Source organism: Chelmon rostratus, chromosome 11, assembly GCF_017976325.1.
Source record: "Chelmon rostratus isolate fCheRos1 chromosome 11, fCheRos1.pri, whole genome shotgun sequence".
NCBI lineage: Eukaryota > Metazoa > Chordata > Actinopteri > Chaetodontiformes > Chaetodontidae > Chelmon > Chelmon rostratus.
Genome location: NC_055668.1, coordinates 27,105,060 through 27,130,793, shown reverse-complemented (window position 1 = coordinate 27,130,793; position 25,734 = coordinate 27,105,060). Strand labels below are relative to the sequence as shown.

General features: G+C 43.5%; 1 protein-coding gene across 1 annotated transcript; it reads left to right on the top strand.

Annotated features, from left to right (window-relative positions):
* Window positions 1–8,614: 8,614 nt before the first annotated feature.
* entpd6 (ectonucleoside triphosphate diphosphohydrolase 6) lies at window positions 8,615–25,206 on the top strand. Its single transcript, XM_041946948.1, is given in 15 exon segments — window positions 8,615–8,680; window positions 10,051–10,342; window positions 11,878–11,954; window positions 12,727–12,870; window positions 14,124–14,199; window positions 17,257–17,292; window positions 17,620–17,666; window positions 17,668–17,709; window positions 18,748–18,827; window positions 20,059–20,123; window positions 20,888–20,989; window positions 21,097–21,237; window positions 21,753–21,809; window positions 22,751–22,863; window positions 22,956–25,206. Coding segments are annotated over 14 exon segments (1,326 nt in total). The 5' UTR covers window positions 8,615–8,680; window positions 10,051–10,080; the 3' UTR covers window positions 23,040–25,206.
* The last annotated feature ends 528 nt before the right edge of the window (window positions 25,207–25,734 follow it).

Here is a 25,734-nt window from a genome sequence, read left to right as displayed (position 1 = left end):
CCAACAATAGCCAATCGTGTTGAAAGGATGTGCCCATCTTTGTTATAACTGCGACCAGTTGTGCAGATGACTGGCGCTTCATATGGCCAATTAAAAACTTCCAACAAGCAGCTTCAGTGGTCGTTTACAGACAAATCAATGGATTCAGTGCAAACAGGGACAGAAATGATCACTAAAAGATATACATATGGCCTAAATATGATTACAGAGACCTCCACAAAGTCTCTGCTACGATATGAAGGGAAAGAGGGAGAGAACAAGAGGAAGAAGAGACTCAATGTCTCTGATGAAGGAGGACTTGTTCTGCTGCTGTTCAACAGTCAGTGTGGTTATTAGACGTAAACCTTCCATCAGTGTGTGTGGAGGAGAAACAGCAGCACTCTGATGGGATCTGCTGCAGCAGCAGGATCAGCCTATCACAGAGCAGGAAGCAGCGTCCCGACAGCTGTGCTGATGTTTGTGCTGCTGATGCATAAAGTTGGTGATTTGCAGGTGGGATCAGCTGCAGGTGTTGATTAACGTATATTTTTGTTGGTCGGGCAGGTGGGTGGGCTCCTGATGGGTCTGCTGACTGCAGTAAAATAATAAATCTAAGTGACTTCTTAACTCAGGAGCTCAAGGGCCCGTCATAGAAACCAGAACTGGGCTTTCACTGGACTCACTGGGCTGTGCTCAGAACCAGATTTGTAGTGTGAACACATACAAGGCATCTGACACCGGTTTGAGCTGCTGTCAGCTCAACACTGAACACAACATGCAACATACACACATACACACAACATACACACACACACAACATACACACACACACAACATACACACATACACAACACACACATACACAACATACACACATACACAACACACACATACACAACATACACAACACACAACATACACACACAACACACACATACACAACATACACAACATACACAACATACACAACATACATGCAACATACACACATTTGTGTGTGTATGTTGTGTGTGTGTGTATGTTCTGTATGTGTGTGTGTGCTGTGTGTGTGTGTTATGTGTGTGTGTGTGTTATGTGTGTGTGTGTGTGTTATGTGTGTGTGTTATGTGTGTGTGTTATGTGTGTGTTATGTGTGTGTGTTATGTGTGTGTGTGTGTGTGTGTTATGTTTGTGTGTTATGTGTGTGTGTGTGTGTGTGTGTGTGTGTGGGCTGTATATGATTAAATCTGCCTCTATAGGATCCATTAGTGTGCTGCAGTGGGAGCTTTTGTTTTCTGTCTCTTATAAGAGCTTATTGAGGAGAAAGCGTCAACATCTGGACTGATGCTAAACTCACGCGCACACGTGCATTAACACTGTGTCGCTGCGGTTCGCTGGTCAGGTCAGACTCAGCGAGGACGGTTCTGCACGTCAGCAAAGAGGGAGAACGTAAATGTTCTCGTTCTCAGCTCGAGGACAGAAAACGATGCTGGAACTCACTGAGACAAACTCATGTCTCTATTGTGTCCTCATCAGAGTCTAAATGGACACGAGACAAACACATGTGTGGTCGACCTGGAGCAGGCGCACGGTCTCGATGGATGATTGGTTGAACAGGAGATCTAGAAGTTCTGCATCCATCACAGATGTTGAGTGTTTGAACTCCTGATGCTGGTTCACATTAGAACAACTTGTCCCGACTGGACTCGAACACACTCGCTGCCCTCGAGTCAGCTGGGAACTTCGCGTTCAACAGTTATCTTGTTAGCCTGTTAGCTTATTAGCCTTGTTAGCCAGTCGTCCTGTTAGCCTGTCCTGCTGCTGCAGTTTGGTTAACAGACAACTTTTACTGTCTGTTAGTGCTGAAAATGATTTGTGTTGATTTAAATCCTTAAGTCGTCTCGTGATGCAACACTCACGTAAAAAATTATCTGCGTGTATCAATGACGCAATTATCGCAGCAATTAATAAAATCCTGCTTGATTGTATGAGGCATCGCCATTATGTGACCCACGATGACTTCCATTGATACACATCAGGGTACATACACACAAACTCAGAATATTCAACATGATTGGAGGTCCAGACCACCATGAGTGTCCCGAGTGTCCACATAGAGACAACAGAGCGGAGACAGTAACCTGCGGGGGCTTTTATTCCCAGTCCCTCTTCATCGCGAGCGTTCACTTGGAGGAAACCTGCCGCTCGTGTTCTTCGTGTCGTCTGTGAATAAACTGTGGGACGATTTAGAGGATAAAAACATGATTTCCTGCGTCCTCGTCCTCTCCGCAGTTTTTCATTTGGACGCGGCTGCATTATAACAGGCCAATCCAATTTTCATTCACTAGCATGGCTCCTTCCTAGATGAGGGCTGAGGGGGATAAGTGAGTAAAACCACTTTGTTTCATTATATAATGCTGGAGCAGAGCTCACTGCAGCAGCAAATATAATAATATTAATGGGATAATTTAATGCAATTTTCTTTATTTGATGCACTCTGACTCTGACGGCTAATCTGAAGCCATTGTTTAAAATAGATTGAAAAATGAAAGAAGTCCAAACAGCTAATCCTCGACTGAGGTCAGCCAGACTCATACTGACAAGTACATTTACGCAACTACTGGACCCGAGTACAAATACCCGAGTATTTTCTTTTCATGTGTTTCCTGCAGAGCTTCAAAAACTCACTGAATTCATTCATGATGTCATCCAGTCAGGTGATTATCAAATCTTTTTTCAATAAGGAGCCTCGGTCTTCACCTTCTTCTCCTGCTCTCCTGACAGTCAACTCTTCTTCACCTCCGTTTCTGCTGATCGTGGAAAGAGTTTCTGTCTCGTGTCTCTTTGACTCGGACTCGTCTCAGTCTGACTGACGAGCTGAAAGGTAGCTCACCTGTAGACCCTCAGCAGACACACTGTCGGGACGACAGGCCCACAGCCTCCTCAGCGTTCACACACATTCACTCAGCTCTGAGATCTACGTGGATCCGAGCGGAAACCTTTAGGGGTGGGGGGTCGGTGGTGGTGGTGGTGGGGGGGGGTCAGTTCTGTGTTCAGTCCACTGAATGGAATTCTTATTCTATGGTTCAATCAATGTGGTTCATAAGAACACGAGCATATAGGGGTTGTCACTAATTATGCAATTAGCAGTTCTGATTATTAATGTTTGAAATGTGAGGACAGTCGCTATTGTGTCATACAGGTAGACGGACATACCCAGTGACCAATCAGAGAGCTCGACTGAGCAGCTAAATTGTGACAAACTGTACAAAGGCTGGCTGCCGGTGCGTTGTGCGACACTATGCTACGACGCGCTAAAAACGCGACTGGTTCTGAGTACAGGTAAGTAGCTGCAGGCAGGTAGCTAACCAGCTAACACAGTGATGTAGCATCAGGTCAGACATACTGGAGCACACTTTGTATTTCTCTGACATTATCTGGTTAAAGTTTGTGCTTTGTTGTTTCACACAGTTAAATGTCCTGTTGCTTCACATTAAATGAGAGAAAAGCTCTGAAAGGTGGATGTTAACGAGACATTTTTCAGACCTGCTGATTGGCCCATCAGGAGCTTCACTTTGTTTCAGCCAGCTGAAACTGAAGAAGAAAATAACTGTGACTGTGAGTTTCTTTGGAGAGAGTCTGAATTCTAACACTGACTGTGATGATAACCCTCCTTCAGTCCTGAAAGTGTCCTGCAGGCTCGTCCCCTCAGATCGGAGCTTTCTGGGTCTAATGGCTTGTTTTCTGGACTAACCAGCAGAGTTAAGCCCTCAGAACAAGAACACGCTGAATAATCACGAAAATAATGGAGAGAAAACACTTTAATCTGCCTCTTAATGTACCCACAGTTGTCTAATCCAGATCTTATTTGTTCTCTGCGCTGCGTTTCCTGCAGGATGAGATGGTGTTTAATCGACTTTGAGAGAATTAGTTATTTCTTATTACCGTCGTGGTTTTTACGGGACTTTCCTGGAAAATCCCATTCGACACACATTTTAATTTCATTTCTGTGGCTCAATCATGTTGAGGGCAATGTAAATAATCCAATAACATTAATCATCATTTCTTTTCCTTTTTTTCTTTGCCCCCCCCACAAAAAAATAGACCAGCGGCGGGCGGATTGGACGGCCGGGACGCCGTCCTTCACTCTGCTTTATTGGTTTTTAGAAGCTCTGATGGTTTTATAAAATGTCATCATGACCCCAATTACTTATCAGGAGGAGAATATTTCTTCTGTTGATCTGAGAAACATCAACGCTTCAGCTTCAGCTTCAGCTTCAGCTTCAGCTTCTGCTTCACATGATCCGAGAAAGTTTTACCATCCAGAATCAGGACGGAGCTTCTTCTTTCTATATCTTCTTCTTTTCTCTTTATTCTCTCATCAGATTCTTGACATTGTCCTTTTTATTCGTCCTTACTTTAATTAAATCTTCATATCTGTTGTTTATTCAGGTCTGTTATTGATCATGTGGCCTCAGCAGATTTTCAGATGTTTTATTTTGAAGATATTTTCTACAGCGTTGATGATCAAACAGTAAAAGCTGTTAATCTTCTTAAAAATCATGAATAACAAAAGAAAAAGAATAAAAAAATGAATAGAATGAATCAGCCTCTCCTAAATAAAACTGTTAATCTCTCAGTCAGAAAAATGTTTTAAACCTGAAAATGAACTGCTGGTTATTAGAATATATTATGGAAAATAATAAAATTGCAATGATATGATAAAATCAATTATAATTAAGATTATGAGGCACAAAGTCAAAATTGCATTACAAAATTAAAAAATCCACTGACTAAATCAAGATCATAAACTGGATCTTGATCCTGGTTTAGAATATTTCTATTTTAATTAAATTTAATTGTAAAAATAAAAAAAACACTTTTACACCCCCCCTTCATCTCCTTCAAACATCATGTGTAACATTAAATATGAAGAAGTAAGCAGAGAGCAAGAAGTTTAAAATGTTTGTGACAGTAAATCACTTTCTCTTTCTCAAAGAGTATTTTATGATTCTTATCATCTTCTTTTTCATTCTGGGCAGAGGTGAGCTGCAGCTCCGAACATTAAAAACACGTCTGATCGCTTGTTAAACGCCTTCAAAGACACTGAAAGTGTTTTCATGTGGACTCTCTGAGCTCCATCGTGACACACATGAGCAGAAACCATCCGTGACAGTATGAACAGTGTGTCCTCGCTGCAGCTGCTGCAGATTGCACATGATAATCAGAGATGATAAGAAATAAATAAGATGCAGCCTAATAAGGCTCAGAAATAAGGCAGCTCAGTCCAGATGTCCCCGCAGTGTCTCCTAATCCACACTGAGGCTGCGTCTTATAAGATGAAAGTGGAATCTTCTATCAATTATTATCCTAACATACTGAATTATATCCTCAGAAATCCTTCAATTTATTCCCTAATAATCCTCCTGATGGGATCACATGACCCAGATAGAGCCGATACATCATCACAGTCACATGACCTGGACCTTCCTGCTGAGCTCAGGCCGGTCTGACACTCACTCAGCATTTACGCAGAGGACAACATAAACTTGAGCCGTCTCTCTGCCTGTGACCAATCAGGAGCTGAACCTGCAACAAGCCTATCCCAGCAAAGTGTAGCTTCATTCGCAGCTAACTAAGAGCTTCCTTCACATTCACGCTACTTTTATTTCTTCTTTAGTCATTTTAACGAGGCGTGGCGTCGTCAGCGGCCCTGCGAGCGTCTCTGCGCCTGCTGGAGTTTATAAAGGATCATGGTCAGAGTCCTCTTTGCTCCTTTATTGTTTTTTCTTTCTTGTGCAAATAAAGAAACTGAAGCTACACTGAATACACGTGCTACACCACTGAACTGCTTCTTCTTCCTGTCATTATTATTATTCTCATCAAGGAGACTCAGAACCAAAGGGCTGTAATTGTGGGAAAAGTTTATCTACATATTCTGGATTTTCTATAAAAATATTCTTGTGATTTATTGTTTTTGTGTCTTTGTGTGTCGATTAACAACTTAGTTGGATTAGTGTCTCAAACTGACGTAATTGTCTCTAAATGTCATTTGTATGTAAATCTGCAGGACGATTAGGATCCACTCAGCTCCGCTTTTGTTCTGTTGACCATCAGTGTGATGAAAATAAAAAGGCAGCAGAAAGATTACAGAACCATTAACGTCCCCGCTGCGACCCATTAACTGATAAAAAGCTATTAGAGGCTTATAGATTAAATCACATATATGGAGCAGAGTGATGATGAAGGCTCAGCAAGAAGAGGAGGAGGAGGAGGAGGAGGAGGAGGGTGGTGTAGTGTAAAGGTCACAGGTTTGATCCCCACAGAGAAGACTGAGTTTTAAAGAGTCATTTCAACCAGCAGACGAGCTGGAGAGAAGCAGTATCAATACATCTGATCGCTTTCTGATCGCTTTCCTCCACAGGTGTGTGTGTGTGTGTGTGTGTGTGTGTGTGTGTGTGTGTGTGTGTGTGTGTGTGTGTGTGGAGGAGCTGTGCAGTCCAGTGCTGTTAAGTGGAGCTGAAACTTGTTAAACATGAAAAGTCAAAGTTTAGTTAAACTGTTCACAGGGAGTCAGGAGGAGCAGGAGGTGGAGGAGGAGGAGGAGGAGGAGGAGGAGGAGGAGCAGGAGGAGGAGGAGCAGGAGGAGGAGGAGGTGGCTGCACTGGCTAGGATGATGGATTTTTAGTGGTTTCTAGGGTGTTTGAAGTAGTTGCTATGGTGTAATCTGGTTGCTAGTGTGTTGCTAGGCAGTGGTCCCTGAGACTTGCCAGGACAGGCGGTTGCTATGGTGATTCGGGGTGGTTGTAGGCAGAACTGAATCCTTGGAAGAAGAGTGGAGATGAGTTTGTCTTTTCTAATTTTTCTCAGCAGCTTAAGCAGCGGTGGAATGTAACTAAGTACATTTACTCAAGTACTGTACAATTTTGAAGTACTTAATGGAGTATTTCCGTTTTCTGCTACTTTCTACTTGTGCTCCACTACATTTGTCTGACGGCTTTGGTTACGTTGCAGATTTAGATTGAAAATACTAAATATAATCAACGAGTAGAAAATGGATTCAGATAAAACTTTATTGATCCAGGAGGAAATGAACAAAAGTCTATAAAGTCCTTAAAATGAGCTGCACATCACGCTGCAGCGTTAGCATGATGAACAGCAGCGAACAGGAATCCAGCAGTGTTATTATATCTGATCTGAAAAGGGCCATTCTGCAGTTCAGAGTACTTCTATTTTTGGTACTTTGAGTATATTTTAATACTTTAACACTAAAACTGTGGGCATTACTACATTTACTTCAGTGAAAGAGGTCAGAGACACTGAGGGATTGTTGTCGTGCAACAGTTTGTTCTTCTTCCAGCCTGTTAATCAATGATGACAGAGAAAGGCCTCCACACACACGCACCCGCACACATTAACCATATGGTGCGTTCACAGCCGCCTCTGCGGTGAATGAAGCCGTCTCCTCCCACTCGATTCCCCACAGACCCTCATCGCACACACCGGTGCGTCTGATTGGCTGCTGCAGGTTAATGAGGTAATGAATGGTGGCGGCTTCACACCAGCTGCTGCTGACAGACACACATAGAGGAGGGAAAATTTATTGTTCTTAATTTAATTAATGAGTCTTCAGTCCTGTCAGCGCCCCCTACATGCTGCAGCGCTCATCACACACTAAGCTTTGACTGCAGTTTGACTGTGAAGTAAAACTTTAATATTTGTCCTGACGGCGGCACCAGAGGAAACATGTTGTCATTTAGGTTCATCCCCTGGAGAGCAGGAATGAGATCAGCCACCCAACACATTAAGTTTGAACGCTCCCTTCATTCTGTCTTTTATATTTCATTTTCCAATTAAACCAATCAAGAAAAATAAAAACAGAAAATCATCAGCATCATTGTGAATATCCACATCAACCTTTTCTGGAAGCTTGAGACATTTTTGTCATCGTTATCCTGATCCACCTGTGAAGTAATAGCAATTAATGGTTAATGAAATTACTTGACCCAGTTATTGTATAATAATAATAATTCCAGGAATTTAGTTTAAATTTGATTAATTTAATTTTTTAGTGTTTTGTTTTTCTTAATTTTATAAGTATTAATTTTATAAATCTACACATACATATAATGCTACATACATACATACATAAATACATACAGTATAGATGAGTGAGAGAACCAAGGCATCCAGGGCATCATAATATAGAACATAAATGATTTTAATGAGCTTTACATATTAAATTGAATAAGACATGGAATACAAATGACAGTAAGAATAAAAAAACTAAAGGACTATTTTAAATGTGCTTGAAACATGAGACAGAAGCAGACTGAATATATGTCTGTATTTTTTATTGTCGCTAGACTTAGCACACAGTGTAGCCTAATTTCCAAATTCACCAATAAATCATTCAAACTTCACCAGAGACGGACAAAACCTGGACAGCCAGACTGGAAATGTCCTTATTTTATTTTTTTTAAAACTTAAAATAGTTTTTTGGTTTCACAGTGAATCATATGATTAGTCCAAATTGTATGTAGCGTTGTCTTTAATTATTTTCAGCGTTTAAATTTTATTTATTTATTTTCAGTTAAATAATTGTTTTATTGTGTTCTCGTGTTTTCAGCCACGTTACTACTTCCGCTTTGTGTGACGTCATCACACAGCGACGTGTTGCTGGCAGCAGAGAGTTAAACATTGGAGAAGAATGAAGGGAAAAGTGAGTAAACTGTTGTTTTAACGGAGTAGCTGCTGGCGGGTTCTTCTGGGTACGTAAACACACATTTTTCCGGACGGGACGTTGTTAGGATACTGCTAATTTTTCAACTTCATGTTATTGACGGGTACCTGCAGCTTGTTTTTCGGGTTTTTCGGGTTCGAGCTGGCTAACTGTTAGCATAAGCAGATATGTTACAAACAGCCAGTGTAATGCTTTTCCTTCTTTAACGATATCTAATGACAGTTTTAAACAACACGAGTGCCTTAATGTCCTGTTGAAGTAAAGTTAGCTGCTGTTCACTAAACAGTGCAACTAACATGATTCGGCGCTAAACTCCATTCAAATATCTGCCAATTTAAGGTGAGGGTGTTGACTATTGACGTATTTTCTAGAAATAATTCAGGTGATTATTTAAATGTCCTGTTGCTGTAGCTATTCACTGTAGCATCTAACGTGATTCCGCACCAAACTTCTTCCAATAGTTTTTAATTTATGTTCTACAAATCCAAAACATTTTAGGAAAAGAAAATGTTTTTATTTTCAGATAATGAAAATAAAAAGGGCCCGGCAGATCTTCTTTTAATCCACTGTTGTCACTTATAGACCCTCTCATCAAAAGATTGCACTTATGGAATTATGGCTAATCTGTTTTGCTGCTAAACAGTTCCTGTATTTCAGGTTTGCTAGCTGTAACTAGTCTTTTGAAATCTTCTTCATAGAAACAACCAAAATTATTCTTCCTTAACAACATTTAAATCACATTTGAATCACATTTTGTGAATATATTAATTGTACTGTATGTTGCTGTATGTTAGTGGCAGCGCCTTATAAATTGGAGCATCTGAAATGAATCCAGATCAAACTGCATACAGATCAGTTATCTAGTTTTTGCATATAGGCAAACCCATCCCTCAAACATTTTTTACAGATCCAGAGGTGCCGCTGATAGAATGGCATTAATTACGTACATTATATCTATGTTTGTTTCTCAGAAAGTGTATTCAGCAGACCAAAGGCCTTAAACGATGTGAAGTATTGTTAAGAAAACCTGTCTGGACAGTCACCTGTTAACTCCTCATTTCACTAATTCAGTTGTTATTCGTTTCCAGTCTAATTTGCTTTAAGATGTCGTTGGCATTCTTAAATGTGATGAATGAAACTCACCCTGTGTTGCCTGGAAATGAAACAGTAGGCTGTGACTCATTGTGAAATATGATGCATCGTGTTTTCTGACGTGTGCTTCCCCAGTTTACAGGATTCACAGCTGCTGCCACACTGATGAAGTCTGACCGAAGGCTGCAGCATGTGGACAGAAGAGTCCAGTTTGTTGTAGATATTGAAGCGTTTTCTCTGATTTTTCCACGATGCAGCTCTCGTAGCTCCACACAGAATGAGTCGTGATGAAGAGACCAAAGCTGGCCGGAGTTTTCCTCTTCGTGAGCTGCCTGCTCGCCTACCTGATGTTTGTGAAGCGTCACTACACCGCCACAAAGCCCGAAACCTACAGAATACCTCCCTACCACCTACCCGGCTCGAACAGACCTGGAGACAATAAGTTCGCCTCAGTCGCTGCTGCACATAACTTTGAGTATGGCATCATGTTTGATGCTGGGAGCACTGGGACCAGAATCCACATCTTCAAGTTCCAGATAGAGAACAAAGGTACAGTCGAGATGGAAGATGTGAATATGATCCCACACCAATCTCCATTTAAATATCCTGCAATTTAGTGTGTGTGTGTGTGTGTGTGTGTGTGTGTGTGTGTGTGTGTGTGTGTGTGTGTGTGTGTGTTATTGTGCCACCAGATAAAGTTTGGGGTTTTTTTTAGAGCTGTCAGTCTAGTTTGAACCAACAACCTTCTGATTGGTGCATGACTCGCTCCGCCTCCTGCCACTGCTAACAAAGCTAACATGACTTCTGTAAGGCTAACATTGCTTTTTAATGCTAGTGCTGCTTGTGTTAAGCGTCTGTGTTTTTAACTCATGTGCCAGTTGGTGTTTTTGGGACACTTTCTGTCTGTTTCTACCTGTAGAGCTAGCTTGTGTAGCCTGTGTTAGCTTCATAGCTGCTGCTAGCTGCTGTTTCTCACTGGAATGTGTACCCTGTTCGCTATAGCCAGAGCTCAGAGACGTCTGTCGAAGGTGGTCTGTGTTACAGAAAGTTTTATTTACAGGGAACTTGACTGGTTGCCAGAAAGCGTCTTTATATTTCCGAATATTGAAATTTCGGTCATGACAGGTAGCGCGTTGGTAGCCGAATTGTTCAGCATACGGTCTCAACAATTGGCAGTTTGATTCCAGCCCACGACCTCTGTTGCGTGTCATCTCTCTCTCTTCCTATTTCCTGTCCACCTCTTCAATCTCTGCCTCTCCAAAAACACAGATAACATGATGATAAAGTTATTATAACATAATGTTGATGAGTTTTCTACCTGTAGAAGGGACACCGCCTGTCCAGAGTGGCGTCCTGTCTATGGGACAAATAAAAGGCTCATATTTCAGATACTGAAGGCCGGAGCAGATATTTGGACCAGAGGCTGATATTTATTCCAGACATGAAGTTAAACCTCTCTAATCGATGCTAAATGGATTCGTATGGATCCTTTCAGATTACACGGTAAAGGTTTATGCAGCAGATTTCACTGAATTGCTTTTAGTGTATTTAAAATCCACACACGTTGGCCCCGAACATTAATTACCAGATGTGAGTCCCGGCAGACAAGAGGAGCTTTCAGGCCGTAAGTCGTGTTCTGCTGCTGCCAGAGTCAAAATGAACACAAACTCATTAGTGCGTTTTAGAGCTTTTTGGTTTATTAGGCTTAGAGAAAGTTTCCTGCAGAGCTCGGCCAAATGCCTTCGTTATCGCATTTAACCGCTAAGCTAAATCACACAGGCTGAGTGCTGTTTTGGCTCCTTTGTTAGCATCCGAGCTAACCGGACTAATGGCAGCACCTGTTAGTTATACAGGCTGGGATTGTCATTAAGAGCTTAATGACAGCTTAAACGTAGGCACAGGTCAGTCAGTTAGAAAGATAAAGTCAAATTAAATTAAATGTAGTTGTAAAACACTGAATCGTCAGGACTTATTGCCTTTCTTTTATCTTTTCAGACAGACACGGAGGCCTTTGTTGTCTTTTTACACGCTATTAAAGCTGAAGATGTAATAAATGTTTCATCTGTTCGTCATGTTTCCTGCAGAAGTTCCCACACTGACCCACGAGACATTCAAAGCCATCAAACCTGGACTGTCTGCGTACGCGGATGATCCGGAGAAGGTACGGCTGCTTTTACTACGACATTTAATCTACGGCTGAATAAATCCAGCTGTTATTTATGATCCCAGCAGGAGACTGAACGTCCTCTCGTTCCAGTTCTCCAGTGCAGTGGTTTCTGATTGAGGCTTTTTGCTGATGTTGTAAATCTTACATTAGCAGCCATGAGAATTCAGAGTTCGCTGCAAGTTTGGTCATTTATTTTTTCATTTTTCAATCAAAAATGGCAAAATGTGATGTGAACTTAAAGACAGTGAGCGTTTCCTTGTTTCCTTTCTCTTCAATAATAGTAAAAAGTTAACGGAGAGACAGTTTTACTGCAGGAGGTGAGTTAGAGTCACTGCGTTATAACTCCGTTAAATGTGGACACACAGACAGGAAACACATTGACATCTAGTGTGACATCACTTCCTGTGGAGATCATTATTACTGATGATCCGCTGAGAAACCAGAGGAAAAGATTCTGCTCATGACTGCAGAACTTCAGTATCACAGTGATCCAGTCTGTATGTCCACGGGTCCACTGCTAGCAGATCCTGTTAGCAGATCCTGCTGCTAACAGGATCTGCTAACAGGATCTGCTAACAGCTGATTCAGCAGACCATTTGACTGACAGTCTGTCAGGAGACTGCCTGTGACTGGCAGGTCTTCAGCTCACTTATCGAGCTCTTACGAGGTCTTCTGCTGCCGTCATGTTGGTGTTAGCATATTAGCATCTGTGGGGTTAGCCTTACTCTGTGTGTCCGCTCCTTTCCGCCTCCTCCTGTGTGTCCAGTGTACGGCAGGAATCGTGGAGCTTCTGGAGCTGGCGAAGTCCAGCGTCCCCCCCTCCATGTGGAACGTCACCCCCATGGTCCTGAAGGCCACAGCCGGCCTCCGCCTGCTGGATGGAGCGAAGGCCAAGCTCCTGCTGGACAGGGTGAGACACACTGACGGCATCCCAGGTACTGATGCTCTGTGTCACACAGGTCCTCCAGGGACGGAGGGCGGTCCTAGACCTGGTCCATCAGCACGGTGGGGTGTCCTTCATGGGACGGTTGTGTTGTCATGGTGCTGTTTTATTATGTTCTTTTTTTACTTTCAGTAATTAATAAATATCTGTAATAAAAACTGACAAATATCAGGACCAACAAGCTCACGAGAATCTGAATTAAATAAAAAGGAATAAATCCAGATTCATTAAATCACTTTCATTCATCAAGGCAACACTTTTTATTAAAGATTGAATCAGATGTCTCAATAATCAATAATCTGCCCGTGTGCTGACTTCCCGTAGCATGTAGCTAATATCCTCACAGGAAGCTAATGCCGTGTCCTCTTCATCACCGCCACCATGGTCATCGTCATCGTGTAGATCAGAGCAGAAGTCTATTAAAGCTCTTAAGTAATCAGTAATAACAGGACGAGAGCAGCGAGCCAAAATGTGATTTAATCTGAAGCTTTGCTCTTATTATCAAACTGTTCCTGGTTCAGCCAAACAGAGCTGATTACACACGAGGCATTACTTCAAATATCATGTTCAAATATTATTACAGCATTAAACTCAGTGGAATAAACTCTCTCCATTGTCACCTGGTGCATGTGGTTTTTATTATAGGTACGTATTATACTATTATATACACACATATATTATACATTACATACATATTATATATTATACTGTACTGCTGTACTGTGTCATATTTTATGTTCTGTTATACTGCTGTACTATATATTATGTTACACTGAGTCACTACATTTAGCTTGTGTTTGTCAGTTCTGTACTTAAGAGCAGCTTTGAGGTACTTGTACTCAAGTATTTCCTTTTTCTGCTGGTTGATCATCTCCGCTGTGTATTAATGATCCCTTTCTGAACTGGAGATATTTCACGTACTTAACATACATTTAAAATTAAGTTTCGATAGCGACGCCTTAGTTTGAGAACAACATGTTGTTCCAGTTGTTCCAGTTTGTTTTCCAGAGCGACTTCCTGTATGACGTCGTCTCACTGGAACCTGTCAATGTGACTCGTCATGTCTCTATAATTTTCTACGTCAGCTGTTTTTTCTTTTCTCACTATTTTCACAATGTTTCCAAACCAAACGATCGATCGATGAAGGAGAAAGTGATCAGCAGATTGATCCAGACTGAAGTGTGTGTGAACTTTAACACTGTGCTTTCCTTTGGGTGCAGGTGAGGGCGCTGTTTCTGGACTCTCCGTTTCTGTCCAGAGACGACAGCGTGTCCATCATGGACGGCACTGATGAAGGTAAGATGTGTCCCGGATGTTTTTATAGCCGCAGACAGAGACTCTGAATACGAGCTGCTGAGCGTAGAGCAGCATGTAGCTGCTAAAGAGCTAAAGGTAGTTCCCCCAGGAGCTGGAGGAGACCAAACACAGAGCTAAAAGAGAGAGAATACTGGACCGACGTTCATCAGGTGACACGAACACGACTCCCCATCAGTCATCGTGTTGTTCTGGAGCTGCTGGATGTGGAAACAAACGACGTCTCGTCTCTTTGCGTCGCTGCGTCTCCTCATCACGTCGTCTGTTTAGTCTGTGAAGCAGCTCAGATGTTTCTCCTCCTTGTTTTTCACTGAGCAGAAAAAAACAGATTTCCCCGATGAAACACGCAGATTAAACAATCGGGAGGATTAGAAACACGAGGAAACACGAGGAAACACGAGGAAACACGAGGAAACACGAAGAAACACGAGGAAACACGAGGCCGAGCTCTGACGTAGCAGCGTTCATGGATGTACCTCTGTGCTCCATCAGCGCCGCTGCTCCTCCCACGAAGACAGCGAAGAAGAGACGCGTCAATCTCACACACACTCATCACATCACTCAGTGTGTGTGTGTGTGTGTGTGTGTGTGTGTGTGTGTGTGTGTGTGTGTGTGTGTGTGTGTGGCGCTCCACTGGATTTCTAACACATGACAACATGAAGCATCGTTGTGTTCGTAAATGTTGGAAACGTAAAACCATAATTGAGAATAACGTTTTACGAGCCGCCCGCCCTCCCTGTGACCCCCCCAAAGGAGATAATATAGATATAGATAATATAGATATAGATAACATAGATATAGATAATATAGATCAGGCATCTCAAACTGACTCCATAAAGGGCCGCGTGGTTGCAAGTTTTCATTCCAACCAAGGAGGAGCACACCTGGCTAGAATCAATTAATCAGCTGATCTCAGTCTTCAGCTGATAACTAATGATCCCTTGATGTTGATTGGTTGGCCTGATGTGCTCCTCCTGGGTTGGAATGAAAACCTGCAGCCACACGGCCCTTTATGGAACCGGTTTGAGATGCCTGATATAGATAATATAGATATAGATAACATCGATCATATAGATATAGATAATATAGATATAGATAACATCGATAATATAGATATAGATAATATAGATGAAGGATGGAAGCATCCAGAGGTTTAGTCAGCACTAATATTAAAGGTAATTGTCTGTCAGTTGGGGTGGGTTTATTTATCTGTAGTGAGAAACTGAAAACTGAAAACATGTCTCACTTTGTGAGTTTGAAGCTAATTTATTGACTGAATATAAAAACAGGTGATCAGAGGCGTCTCTGCCCTCAGCAGGACTGTCAGGAGTCTGTGATCGCAGACAGGAAGACGTTTCACGTTTCTTTATGTTGCTTCATCCTGAAGTCCTGGAAGTCTCTGATCTCGTCCCTGCTGGATCCAGATGTGAACCCCTCAGCTCCATGATGTCCAGATGTTTGAGAACATCATCCAGCCCTCCTCCTCCCCCCCCCCCCCCCCCCCCACCCCCCCCCACCCCCGGCTGCAGGGCACAGTTTTGGCCCTGCTGTGAACTCTCTTCCTCTGTGTTTGGATCTATGGCGAGGAATCGCATGTCGCCGCAGCGTTTTAAACGCTCGCTCTGTATGGACACGACGCTCGCGCACATATAATCCAATCCTTTTAAAGTAGTTCATACAAGCAATTATGGCCATGTGGGATGATGTCCAACTTAATCTTGAAGGGGGAGGGAGGGAGGCCGATTATCTCCCCCCGTCAGTTTATTTCTGAGGCTGAAATGTTTTCTCCTTCCCTCTGAGTGGGATCAGCTCGTTACTCCGCTCGTCCATAAATGTCTTTTGGTGATTACTGAATTAACTTCTTACATTGGTCCACTTTTCCCGCCGTCAGCGAGCCGCTAATGGACAAATTCCTCCTCGCGGCCCTTTCAGGAGTCCAACCGGCGGATATTTTGCCATCCTTGGCCCGGATGCTCATCCCTCTCTGAGATTACCCTCCGAGCGTCCCGAATGGAGGCGACTTATTGTTAATGCAGATCTCTGAGTGGTTAGTGGGGGGGCGGCAGGGTGCTAAGTGCCGGTGTTTAGCTCTCCGACCTAAAGCGCAGTCGCTCTCCGCGCTTGTTTGTTTTGTTTGAAAATTGCTTCTTAGCGTCTCTGCGTAAGAGTTTTATCGTAAAGCTCCTATGATACAGTTTCTATCAGGGCCTTTAATCACCCACTTCTGCATGTGGACGGGGTCAGAGGTCGCTGGTAAAAGGCTCTAATGCACGCAGCTGAGTGCAAATATTCTGCCACGGACACTAATGTCGTCTTTGAGCTGACCTGAATGAGCCGTCCTCAGCGGCTCTCGGCTCATCTCACTTCATGTCTTTATTTGTGATCGTGTTTAAGTTGCGGCGTTAGCGTGACTTTGTCCTCATGTCCGGAGCCTCCACGCAGAGCGTCCCGTCAGAGCAGATCCATCGGCCCGCTCGCTCTGACCAGCGCACAGGAAGCAGACGCTGTCATGAAAAGAAAAAAATCAGTAACAAGAACATGGTTTGTGTCTCGCAGCTCATCACGCCGTGATGTGAAGACCAGCGTGAGCTTCATCGCGTCAAAATCACACAACCGAGGCGTCTGTACAACACAGAAAAACATCGCCATAGAAACCTTGCATACATATATATGACTATTAATCCAGCGTTTGACATTAAAGCCAACTTTTCACTTTCTTCCTCAACAAATAGACTTTTTATCTGAAGCTGTCAGTGGAGAAAAACCAGCACATGTTAAAACATGTTAAAAACATGTAAAAATCATGCTGTATTCAGTGGACACCACAGAAATGGCTTCAGATCTAAATCTCAAAGTTCCCGGTTTCCCTTTGAAGAAGCGCCTTCTTTGAGTCACATGACCTGACAGGAAGTGTGTTCACAGTAAACGTCTCTTCATCAGGAGCTGGTGTTTAACAGATGAAGAGACGGAGAGTGTGTGTGTGTTTACGACTAAATAGCTGATGTGAGTCGTTGATTCATCTGTGTTTTTTCCATTCAGGGATTTCTGCCTGGATCACCGTCAACTTCCTCACTGGTACGAATTCAACACACACACACACACACACACACACACACACACCAAGTGCAATACATGTCATCACATTAGTATGACAATGTGGTGTGTGTGTGTGTGTGTGTGTGTGTGTGTGTGTGTGTGTGAAACCAGATTAATGTGGACAAGAAATCGTGATTACCTGTTATTGGATTATATTGCAGCTCTCTCTCTGGTTTTCTTAATCTCCCTGTTTTTCCTCTGGTTCCTTCTCTCTCTCTCTCTCTCTCTTCTGTCTCTCTCTCTCTGTCTCTCTCTCTCTGTCTCTCTTTCTCTCTCTATCCCTCTCTCTTCTGTCTCTCTCTCCAGGTGGTCTTCACAGTGCTGACTCGTCCACAGTGGGCATGTTGGATTTGGGGGGGGGGGTCGACTCAGATCACCTTCAGTCCTCAAGATGAGGTGAGGACGAGCAACATAGACAATACTGACATTGAGATTGGTAGAGTGAGGAAGGCTCTCTCTCTCTCTCTCTGTCTCTCTCTCTCTCTCTGTCTCTCTCTCTCTGTCTGTCTCTCCCTCTCTCTCTCTGTCTCTCTCTCCCTCCCTCTCTCTCTCTTTCTCTCTCCCTCTCTCTCTCTCTCTCTCTCTCTGTCTCTCTCTCCCTCCCTCTCTCTCTCTTTCTCTCTCCCTCTCTCTCTCTCTCTCTGTCTCTCTCTCCCTCCCTCTCTCTCCCTCCCTCTCTCTCTCTTTCTCCCTCTCTCTCTCTCTCTCCTCAGTCATAATGAAGGCGACTCTGTCAAACTACCAGGATGGGTCCATCTTAGAGGCTTTAATCTGTAAATGCCACGCTAATCCCAAATAAACACCTCACATTGGGAGGGGAGGAGAGGGGAGGAGAAGAGAGGGGAGGGGAGGAGAGGGGAGGAGAAGAGAGGGGAGGAGAGGAGAGGAGAGGAGAGGAGGAGAGGAGAGGAGAGGAGAGGAGGAGAGGAGAGGAGAGGAGAGGAGAGGAGAGGGGGAGGACAGAGATGATGGTGGGGTGTTATTTCCTATGTAGGTCAGGCTGTGTACATGACGGAATTGAAGAGCAGTTCACCATGTGATCACTCCACTAGATCTCCAATCTGACTTCCTCCTCCTCCTCCTTCTTCTTCCTCCTCTTCTTCTTCTGCTCAGATTTCTTCTTCTTTTTTGCTGGTGAGTGATGCAGTGCCTCTTTAGCCTATAATAATGTGGGGGGGGGGGTAACAAGGGAGTAGGAGGTCGTTGTTGTTGTTGTTGTTGTTGTTGTTGTTGTTGTTGTTCCTCTTCTTCCTCTTCTCCTCCTCCTCCTCTGAGATCTTTGTGCAGATCTTCTTGTTGACTCGAGCTTTGCTGACTCACCTGAATCACCACGTTAGATTTGCTTTGTCACTGTGTATAAACCCAGCTACATCAGTTAGCCTCCAAGGCTAACTCTGAGTCACAACTCTGATGATTTTGTATTTTTCTGTGCAGAAAACCATACAGACCTCACCCATCGACTACATCAGGTCCTTCCAGATGTTCAACAACACACACACTGTCTACACGCACAGGTACACACACACACACACACACACACACTCTCTCTCTCTCTGCACTGACTGCTGAACAGCAACATTTACAGAATAATTTGACCCCAGAAACGGGAGACGTTTTACCAACTGAGATAAGTTCTAAAGACTAGATCTGATCAATTGATGAAGAATGAACATGAACACGTGACATGATGTGTGTGATGTTACATGATGTGTGTGTGATGTCACATGATGTGTGTGTGATGTTACATGATGTGTGTGAGGTGACATGATGTGTGTGAGGTGACATGATGTGTGTGTGTGATGTTACATGATGTGTGTGATGTTACATGAAGTGTGTGTGATGTTACATGATGTGTGTGTGATGTCACATGATGTGTGTGTGATGTCACATGATGTATGTGTGGTGTCACATGATGTGTGTTATGTCACATGATATGTGCGTGATGTCACATGATGTGTGTGTGATGTCACATGATGTGTGTGTGATGTCACATGATGTGTGTGTGATGTCACATGATGTGTGTGATGTCACATGATGTGTGTGATGTCACGTGTGTTTGATGTCACATGATGTGTGTGTGGTGATGTGTGTGTGTGATGTCACATGATGTGTGTGCGTGTGATGTCACATGATGTGTGTGCATGTGATGTCACATGATGTGTGTGTGTGATGTCACATGATGTGTGTGATGTCACATGATGCGTGTGTGTGATGTCACATGATGTGTGTGTGATGTCACATGATGTGTGTGTGTGATGTCACATGATGTGTGTGTGTGATGTCACATGATGTGTGTGTGTGATGTCACATGATGTGTGTGTGATGTCACATGTGTGTTTGATGTCACATGATGTGTGTGATGTCACATGATGTGTGTGTGATGTCACATGATGTGTGTTTGATGTCACATGTGTGTGTGTGATGTCACATGATGTGTGTGTGATGTCACGTGTGTGTGATGTCACATGATGTGTGTGATGTCACGTGTGTGTGATGTCACATGATGTGTGTGTGATGTCACATGTGTGTGTGATGTCACATGATGTGTGTGTGATGTCACATGATGTGTGTGTGATGTCACATGTGTGTGTGATGTCACATGATGTGTGTGATGTCACATGATGTGTGTGTGTGATGTCACATGATGTGTGTGTGATGTCACATGATGTGTGTGATGTCACATGTGTGTGTGATGTCACATGATGTGTGTGATGTGGCTGCAGCTCATCAATCATCTCTCTGCAGTTATTTGGGTCTGGGTCTGATGTCGGCTCGTCTCGCCATTTTAGGAGGCGTGGACGCTCCGCCCCGTACGTACCTCTGTTCTTGTTCTGTCTTCTTCTTCCCATCCCCTCTGATAAATAAGCCATTATCTAATCTTTTAATAACACACTGCAAGATTAATTCCTTTCCTGCCAGCTGCTGCTGAGATTTAGCTGCTGTTAGAAGCTGCAGCAGAGAGTCTGTCTGCCTGTCTGTCTGTCTGCCTGTCTGTCTGTCTGTCTCTCTGCCTCTCTGCCTCTCTGCCTCTCTGCCTGTCTGTCTGTCTGTCTGCCTGCCTGCCCGTCTGCCTGTCTGCCTGTCTGCCTGCCTGTCTGTCTGTCTGTCTGCCTGCCTGCCTGTCTGCCTGTCTGCCTGCCTGTCTGTCTGTCTGTCTGTCTGCCTGCCTGCCTGCCTGCCTGTCTGTCTGTCTCTCACATTTATCTGATTAAATATACAGTATAAGTATAAGTTTACATTTACTTGTACTTCATTGTTTCCATTTCATGTAACTTTCTGCTTCTTCTCCACTTCATCATCAATGTTTGTCTTTTTACTCCACTTTAAGTATCTAGTTTAAAGAACTTTTGAAATACTGTCAGTACTGACAATACTACTGTAGTTTCACTGCATGAAGCTTAGAATACTGTATCAGTAGTATAAGTAATTGTGTCATCACATGTTTTATTTCTGTCTGTTTGGAGTAAAATGTCACATTTGTGCTTATGCATTGTGTGTGTGTGTGTGTGTGTGTGTGTGTGTGTGTGTGTGTGTGTGTGTGTGAGAGTGTGCGTGTGTGTGTGTGTGCGCGCAGTAGGGGGCAGCACTGAGCTGGTCAGCCCCTGTCTTGCTCCAGAGTACTCGGGCAGGTGGGGGCACGGTGACACCGTCTACACTGTGAAGGGTCAGAAGGCAGGTGAGGGCCCTGCAGTGATTTGATTGGTCACGTTTGTCTTGTTGTTCTTTGGTTACCCATCATGCAGTGGGACTGTGTAGGAACCTGCGCCTGTGTGTTTGTTTCAGGGGAGCCTGTTTATGAGGCATGTCTGACCAAAGTGGAGAAGGTTCTGTACAGGAAGGTGACGAAGGTGTCCGAAGGAGCGGACATGGACTTCTACGCCTTCTCCTACTACTACGACCGAGCCGTCGACCTCGGAGTCATCGGTAGGAAGCTAACGCTAAAGATAATACGCTGCTCCTCAACTGCAGGCTGCTCTGTCCTGCAGCATCTGATGTTCCTCAAACTCTCCTGTCCAATCATCAGAGCCAAAGACAAACAGCTGTTTTATAAAACATCCTGTGGATTCACTGCCACCCACCCAGCCAGTCACAGAGCCCGTCCTGCATTGTTTTTAACACTGACAGCGAGCTGAAGCCAAAGATTATGATGTTGTGCATTAGTGTTGGGTGAATTCAGTAACCATGGCAACGTGTTAAAGATCTGATGCCCACCTCTGACTGTCTTCCAACAGCAGCTGAGGCTCATGGGTATTCAGTATTCAGAGACAGAAACGTAAATCAGGGTTTGTTTTTTAACGAACCTGAACTGAGATCAGCTGGCAGCCTGTTTCACCGCTGAGTCAGCACAGGTTTCATGAACCAAACGCTGAGTCAGTCAACTGTTGCCATCACATCATCATGTCACTCATTCTGATCTGGGATCTGTTGTCTGTGTTCAGAGGAGGAGAAGGGAGGAACCATCCGTGTGTCTGATTACATCGATGCAGCTAAAAGAGGTGAGAGGGCGCCATCATGCTGTGAGCACCTGAACTGCACTCAGCTGAGCTCACACACTTTGTGACAGGACGACTTTTTATCCAATCATAGTGTGACGATGTGATCTCATATTAATGACAGAGTGATAATCATGAGTAATAATTCCTGGTGAGCTGTAATCACATTTCATTTTAAATGTATTTATTTTACACATATGAAGGTTAACTTTATTATTGATTCATTTATTTAGAAAACAGTTTGATTCAGTTCAGCAGTACTGTCAGCTTCATGCAGTAAAAGTACAGCAGTACTGTCAGCTTCATGCAGTAAAAGTACAACAGTACTGTCAGCTTCATGCAGTAAAAGTACATCAGTACTGTCAGCTCCATGCAGTAATAGTACATCAGTAATGTCAGCTTTATGCAGTAAAAGTACAGCAGTACTGTCAGCTTCATGCAGTAATAGTACATCAGTACTGTCAGCTCCATGCAGTAATAGTACATCAGTACTGTCAGCTTCATGCAGTAATAGTACATCAGTACTGTCAGCTCCATGCAGTAATAGTACATCAGTAATGTCAGCTTTATGCAGTAAAAGTACAGCAGTACTGTCAGCTTCATGCAGTAATAGTACATCAGTACTGTCAGCTCCATGCAGTAATAGTACATCAGTACTGTCAGCTTCATGCAGTAATAGTACATCAGTACTGTCAGCTCCATGCAGTAATAGTACATCAGTAATCAAAGCTTTATGCAGTAAAAGTACAGCAGTACTGTCAGATCCATGCAGTAATAGTACATCAGTACTGTCAGCTTTATGCAGTAATAGTACAGCAGTACTGTCAGCTCCATGCAGTAATAGTACTGCAGTATTGTTGAAGGAAGGAGCTGAACACGGAGGACTTCCTGTTCATCACTTCCTGCTTGTCGATGTAATCATGTGATCTGATGTGTTGTTGCAGTTTGCAGCGGTCTGTCCCTCAGTCCTCCGCAGAGTCCGTTCCTCTGTCTGGACCTGGTCTACATCTCAGTCCTGCTACAGGAGCTTGGATTCCCCCCGCACAGACAGTTCAAGGTGAGGAACGCTAGAGTCTGGACCAGAGTCTGGACCAGAGTCTGGACCAGAGTCTGGACCAGGATCTGACCTGTCCTCTTTGTGTGTTGCAGCTGGCGAGGACAATCAACCGGGTGGAAACCAGTTGGGCTCTTGGAGCAACTTTTCATTACATTGAGTCCCTGAAGAGACACTGAAGCTTTTATTGTGAAAAGCTTTTACAACACAAAGATCCTGAATGTTCTGAGGAGATCCTGGACCTCCTGAAGACCCCCAGACTCATGGTGACCTCATACAGTACCCAGACCTCAACCTCCAGATCTCTGGAGCCGGAACCCTGCTGGTGAAAAGCAGCTTCTCATCTGCAGCTCCTATTGGCTGGTCCCAGGTGATGTCACTCAGGTCCCAATCCAAACCTGACGTGCTTGAATTAAGTTACCCCCCCCCCCCCCCCCCAGTGTAGAGGCGCCATTAAACTTTAAAATGTTCAGAAAAACAAACCTTTTAAAATTTACACGTCACCAACAGCTGCACCGTGATGGAAGGAGTACATTTACTCCATTTCTGTACTTCAGTTCAAATCCAAGGTACTTTTTACTCCACTACGTTTATCTGATGGCTTTAGTTACCAGTTACTTTTCAGATTCCTTCCTGTCCAGTGAAATTGCTGTGCATTAAACTAGCCATTCGTATATGAAGTAGTTCATAGGTTCGAAGTGGACGTCACCTCAGTCCAGAGACCAGCCAATAGCAGAGCAGTATGACTCACCGGCTGCAGACTGTGGTTTAAACTGCAGCCAATCGCAGGCCCTTCTGCCATCTGTGTGTTACGGTTTTCTAAATCCTCGTCGCTACAGGAAACAGCAACTTTTGATCTATGCTGAAAGTAGTTGCAGTGACCTGGTCGCTAATGGTACGATAAACAAGCTAACAGCTGTTTTCTTTTCGAGGGTTTTAGTCATTTTAACGCCGGACTCGCCTCCACACCTGCAAACTTTCCACCAAAACAAGTTTCAAAGGGACACTGTTGCTGCACTCTTAGCCCCACCCAGCACGAGTGTGACTGGTTTGAAGAAATACCCTCGTGCAGCGCTGCTAATAAACAGACACGTCAGTACCTGCTCTTCACCAGCAGGTGTCAGGCTTCACACACACCTGAACAGAGTGAGGGACGTCTGACGTACACTCCCGCCCGCTTCTCAGACTCTTCAGGGGCTTCGGCTGCACTTTGCTTCATGTTTAAGCTTTGAAGGACGAGTTGTGTCAAGTTTTTTGACAGAAACTCAGTTTCCTGTTTTTCTGAACAAGGTGACCTCGTGGAAACACTCCGAGCTGGAAACACTCAGAGGGAACTGACAGCTGCGACGTTCACACGTTAATCAGCAGCTGTGAAAACCTTCACTTTTAATCTTTAAATCCTCATTTATATGTTCGATTTCTTCTTCTATATCTTGTTTTATTGTAAAGGTTCTGGGTTTTTAACAGTTTGTTCTTGTATTGAATGTGTTGATAATTTGTACTGATGGTGAATGTTTGAAATGATGTTAAAGCCAAAAACAGTTTTTACTGATTTTTGTTGCCAAAATCCTCAAAAACAGAAAGAAAAATTCATTTTCATTTGAATCGCTGGGAAAAGTTCATTTGGTGTCTCTCAGTTCGACTTCGGTCGTTCGTTTACACCCCTGACCGAAAGCAGCAGACTGGAGACCTTCACAGGTCCAGATTCCTCCGGTTCACCTCGTCAGACGAACCTTCGTGGAGGTCGTGGTCTCAAGTCAAAGAAAGTGGTTTGATGTCAGTCGGTGTGTCGACAGACCAGCTCATTCAGGTTCTCCTGTTTACTGTCATGAAAGAAAACGTTCTCAGTTTGAGGAAGAATCTTTAAGGACCGAACTGTCCGGAGACTCTTTCTGTCTTTTCTGACGGCAGAATGTTTCAACACTTTGAGAATCGAATCGACAGTTTGACTCTCGCTCTGATGAAACCGCCGAGGTTCAGGCTGAAGAACCGTCAAACACATCAGATTTTACAGTTGATCAGACTGAAACCTCGTATCATGTTGTGTTTAAACTTTACATCATGTGACATCACAGGTCAACACTCAGCGGGTTTGAATCTGACCAGTCTGCTCCTCTGTCCCAGTTAAACCAGTACACAAAGACACTGGATTCATGTCTCTGACCTCACGATGTTAAACTTGATGTTTCCATCGACAGCGAGTCTGATTGTTTTCTACTCTGAAGGATCTCCGTTTCTACTCTTCTGGTTGTTATGTGTGTGTGTCGGGTACAAAATCTGCAATAAACAGACCTGAATGTGTTTCTGAACTCCTGCAGGTGTCGAACCGCTAAATAAAGACTCTGTAGCTGGTCTGAGGTCTGCAGTCGGTTCATTGAGTCTCTAAAGATCCTCAGAGTGAAGGTGGAGCTTTCAGACATCTCAAGTATGCAAGTAGAAAACAACTGGAACCATAAAATAACCCAGTAGAAGTGATTCCACAGTGTACGAATACTCTGATACAAGTACTGCATGTTGAGTTTTATTTAGTAGAAGTACAAAAGTATCGGCATCAGAATGTACCATGCAGTTAAAAGATTGAGCTCATTTTAATGACTTTATGTACTGCTGCGTACTTTAATCGACACTAACACATCATAACTTATTTGTCTGTTATATTTATTTATATATTTTATAGTAATGGGGAAAAATCAGCTAGAATTCGTTATAAGCTGAGTCATAAGTTATTAGCTGAAGCTAGCCGTGGCTAGCTCCCCAGCTAGCTTTCAGTTGCTGTAGCAGTAATTGTGACTGTAGCGTCTGATGCCCACAGTGGTGTTTCTCTAAATTTAAAAGTTGTTCACATTAATTCGACATTTTTCCATCATCAGAATT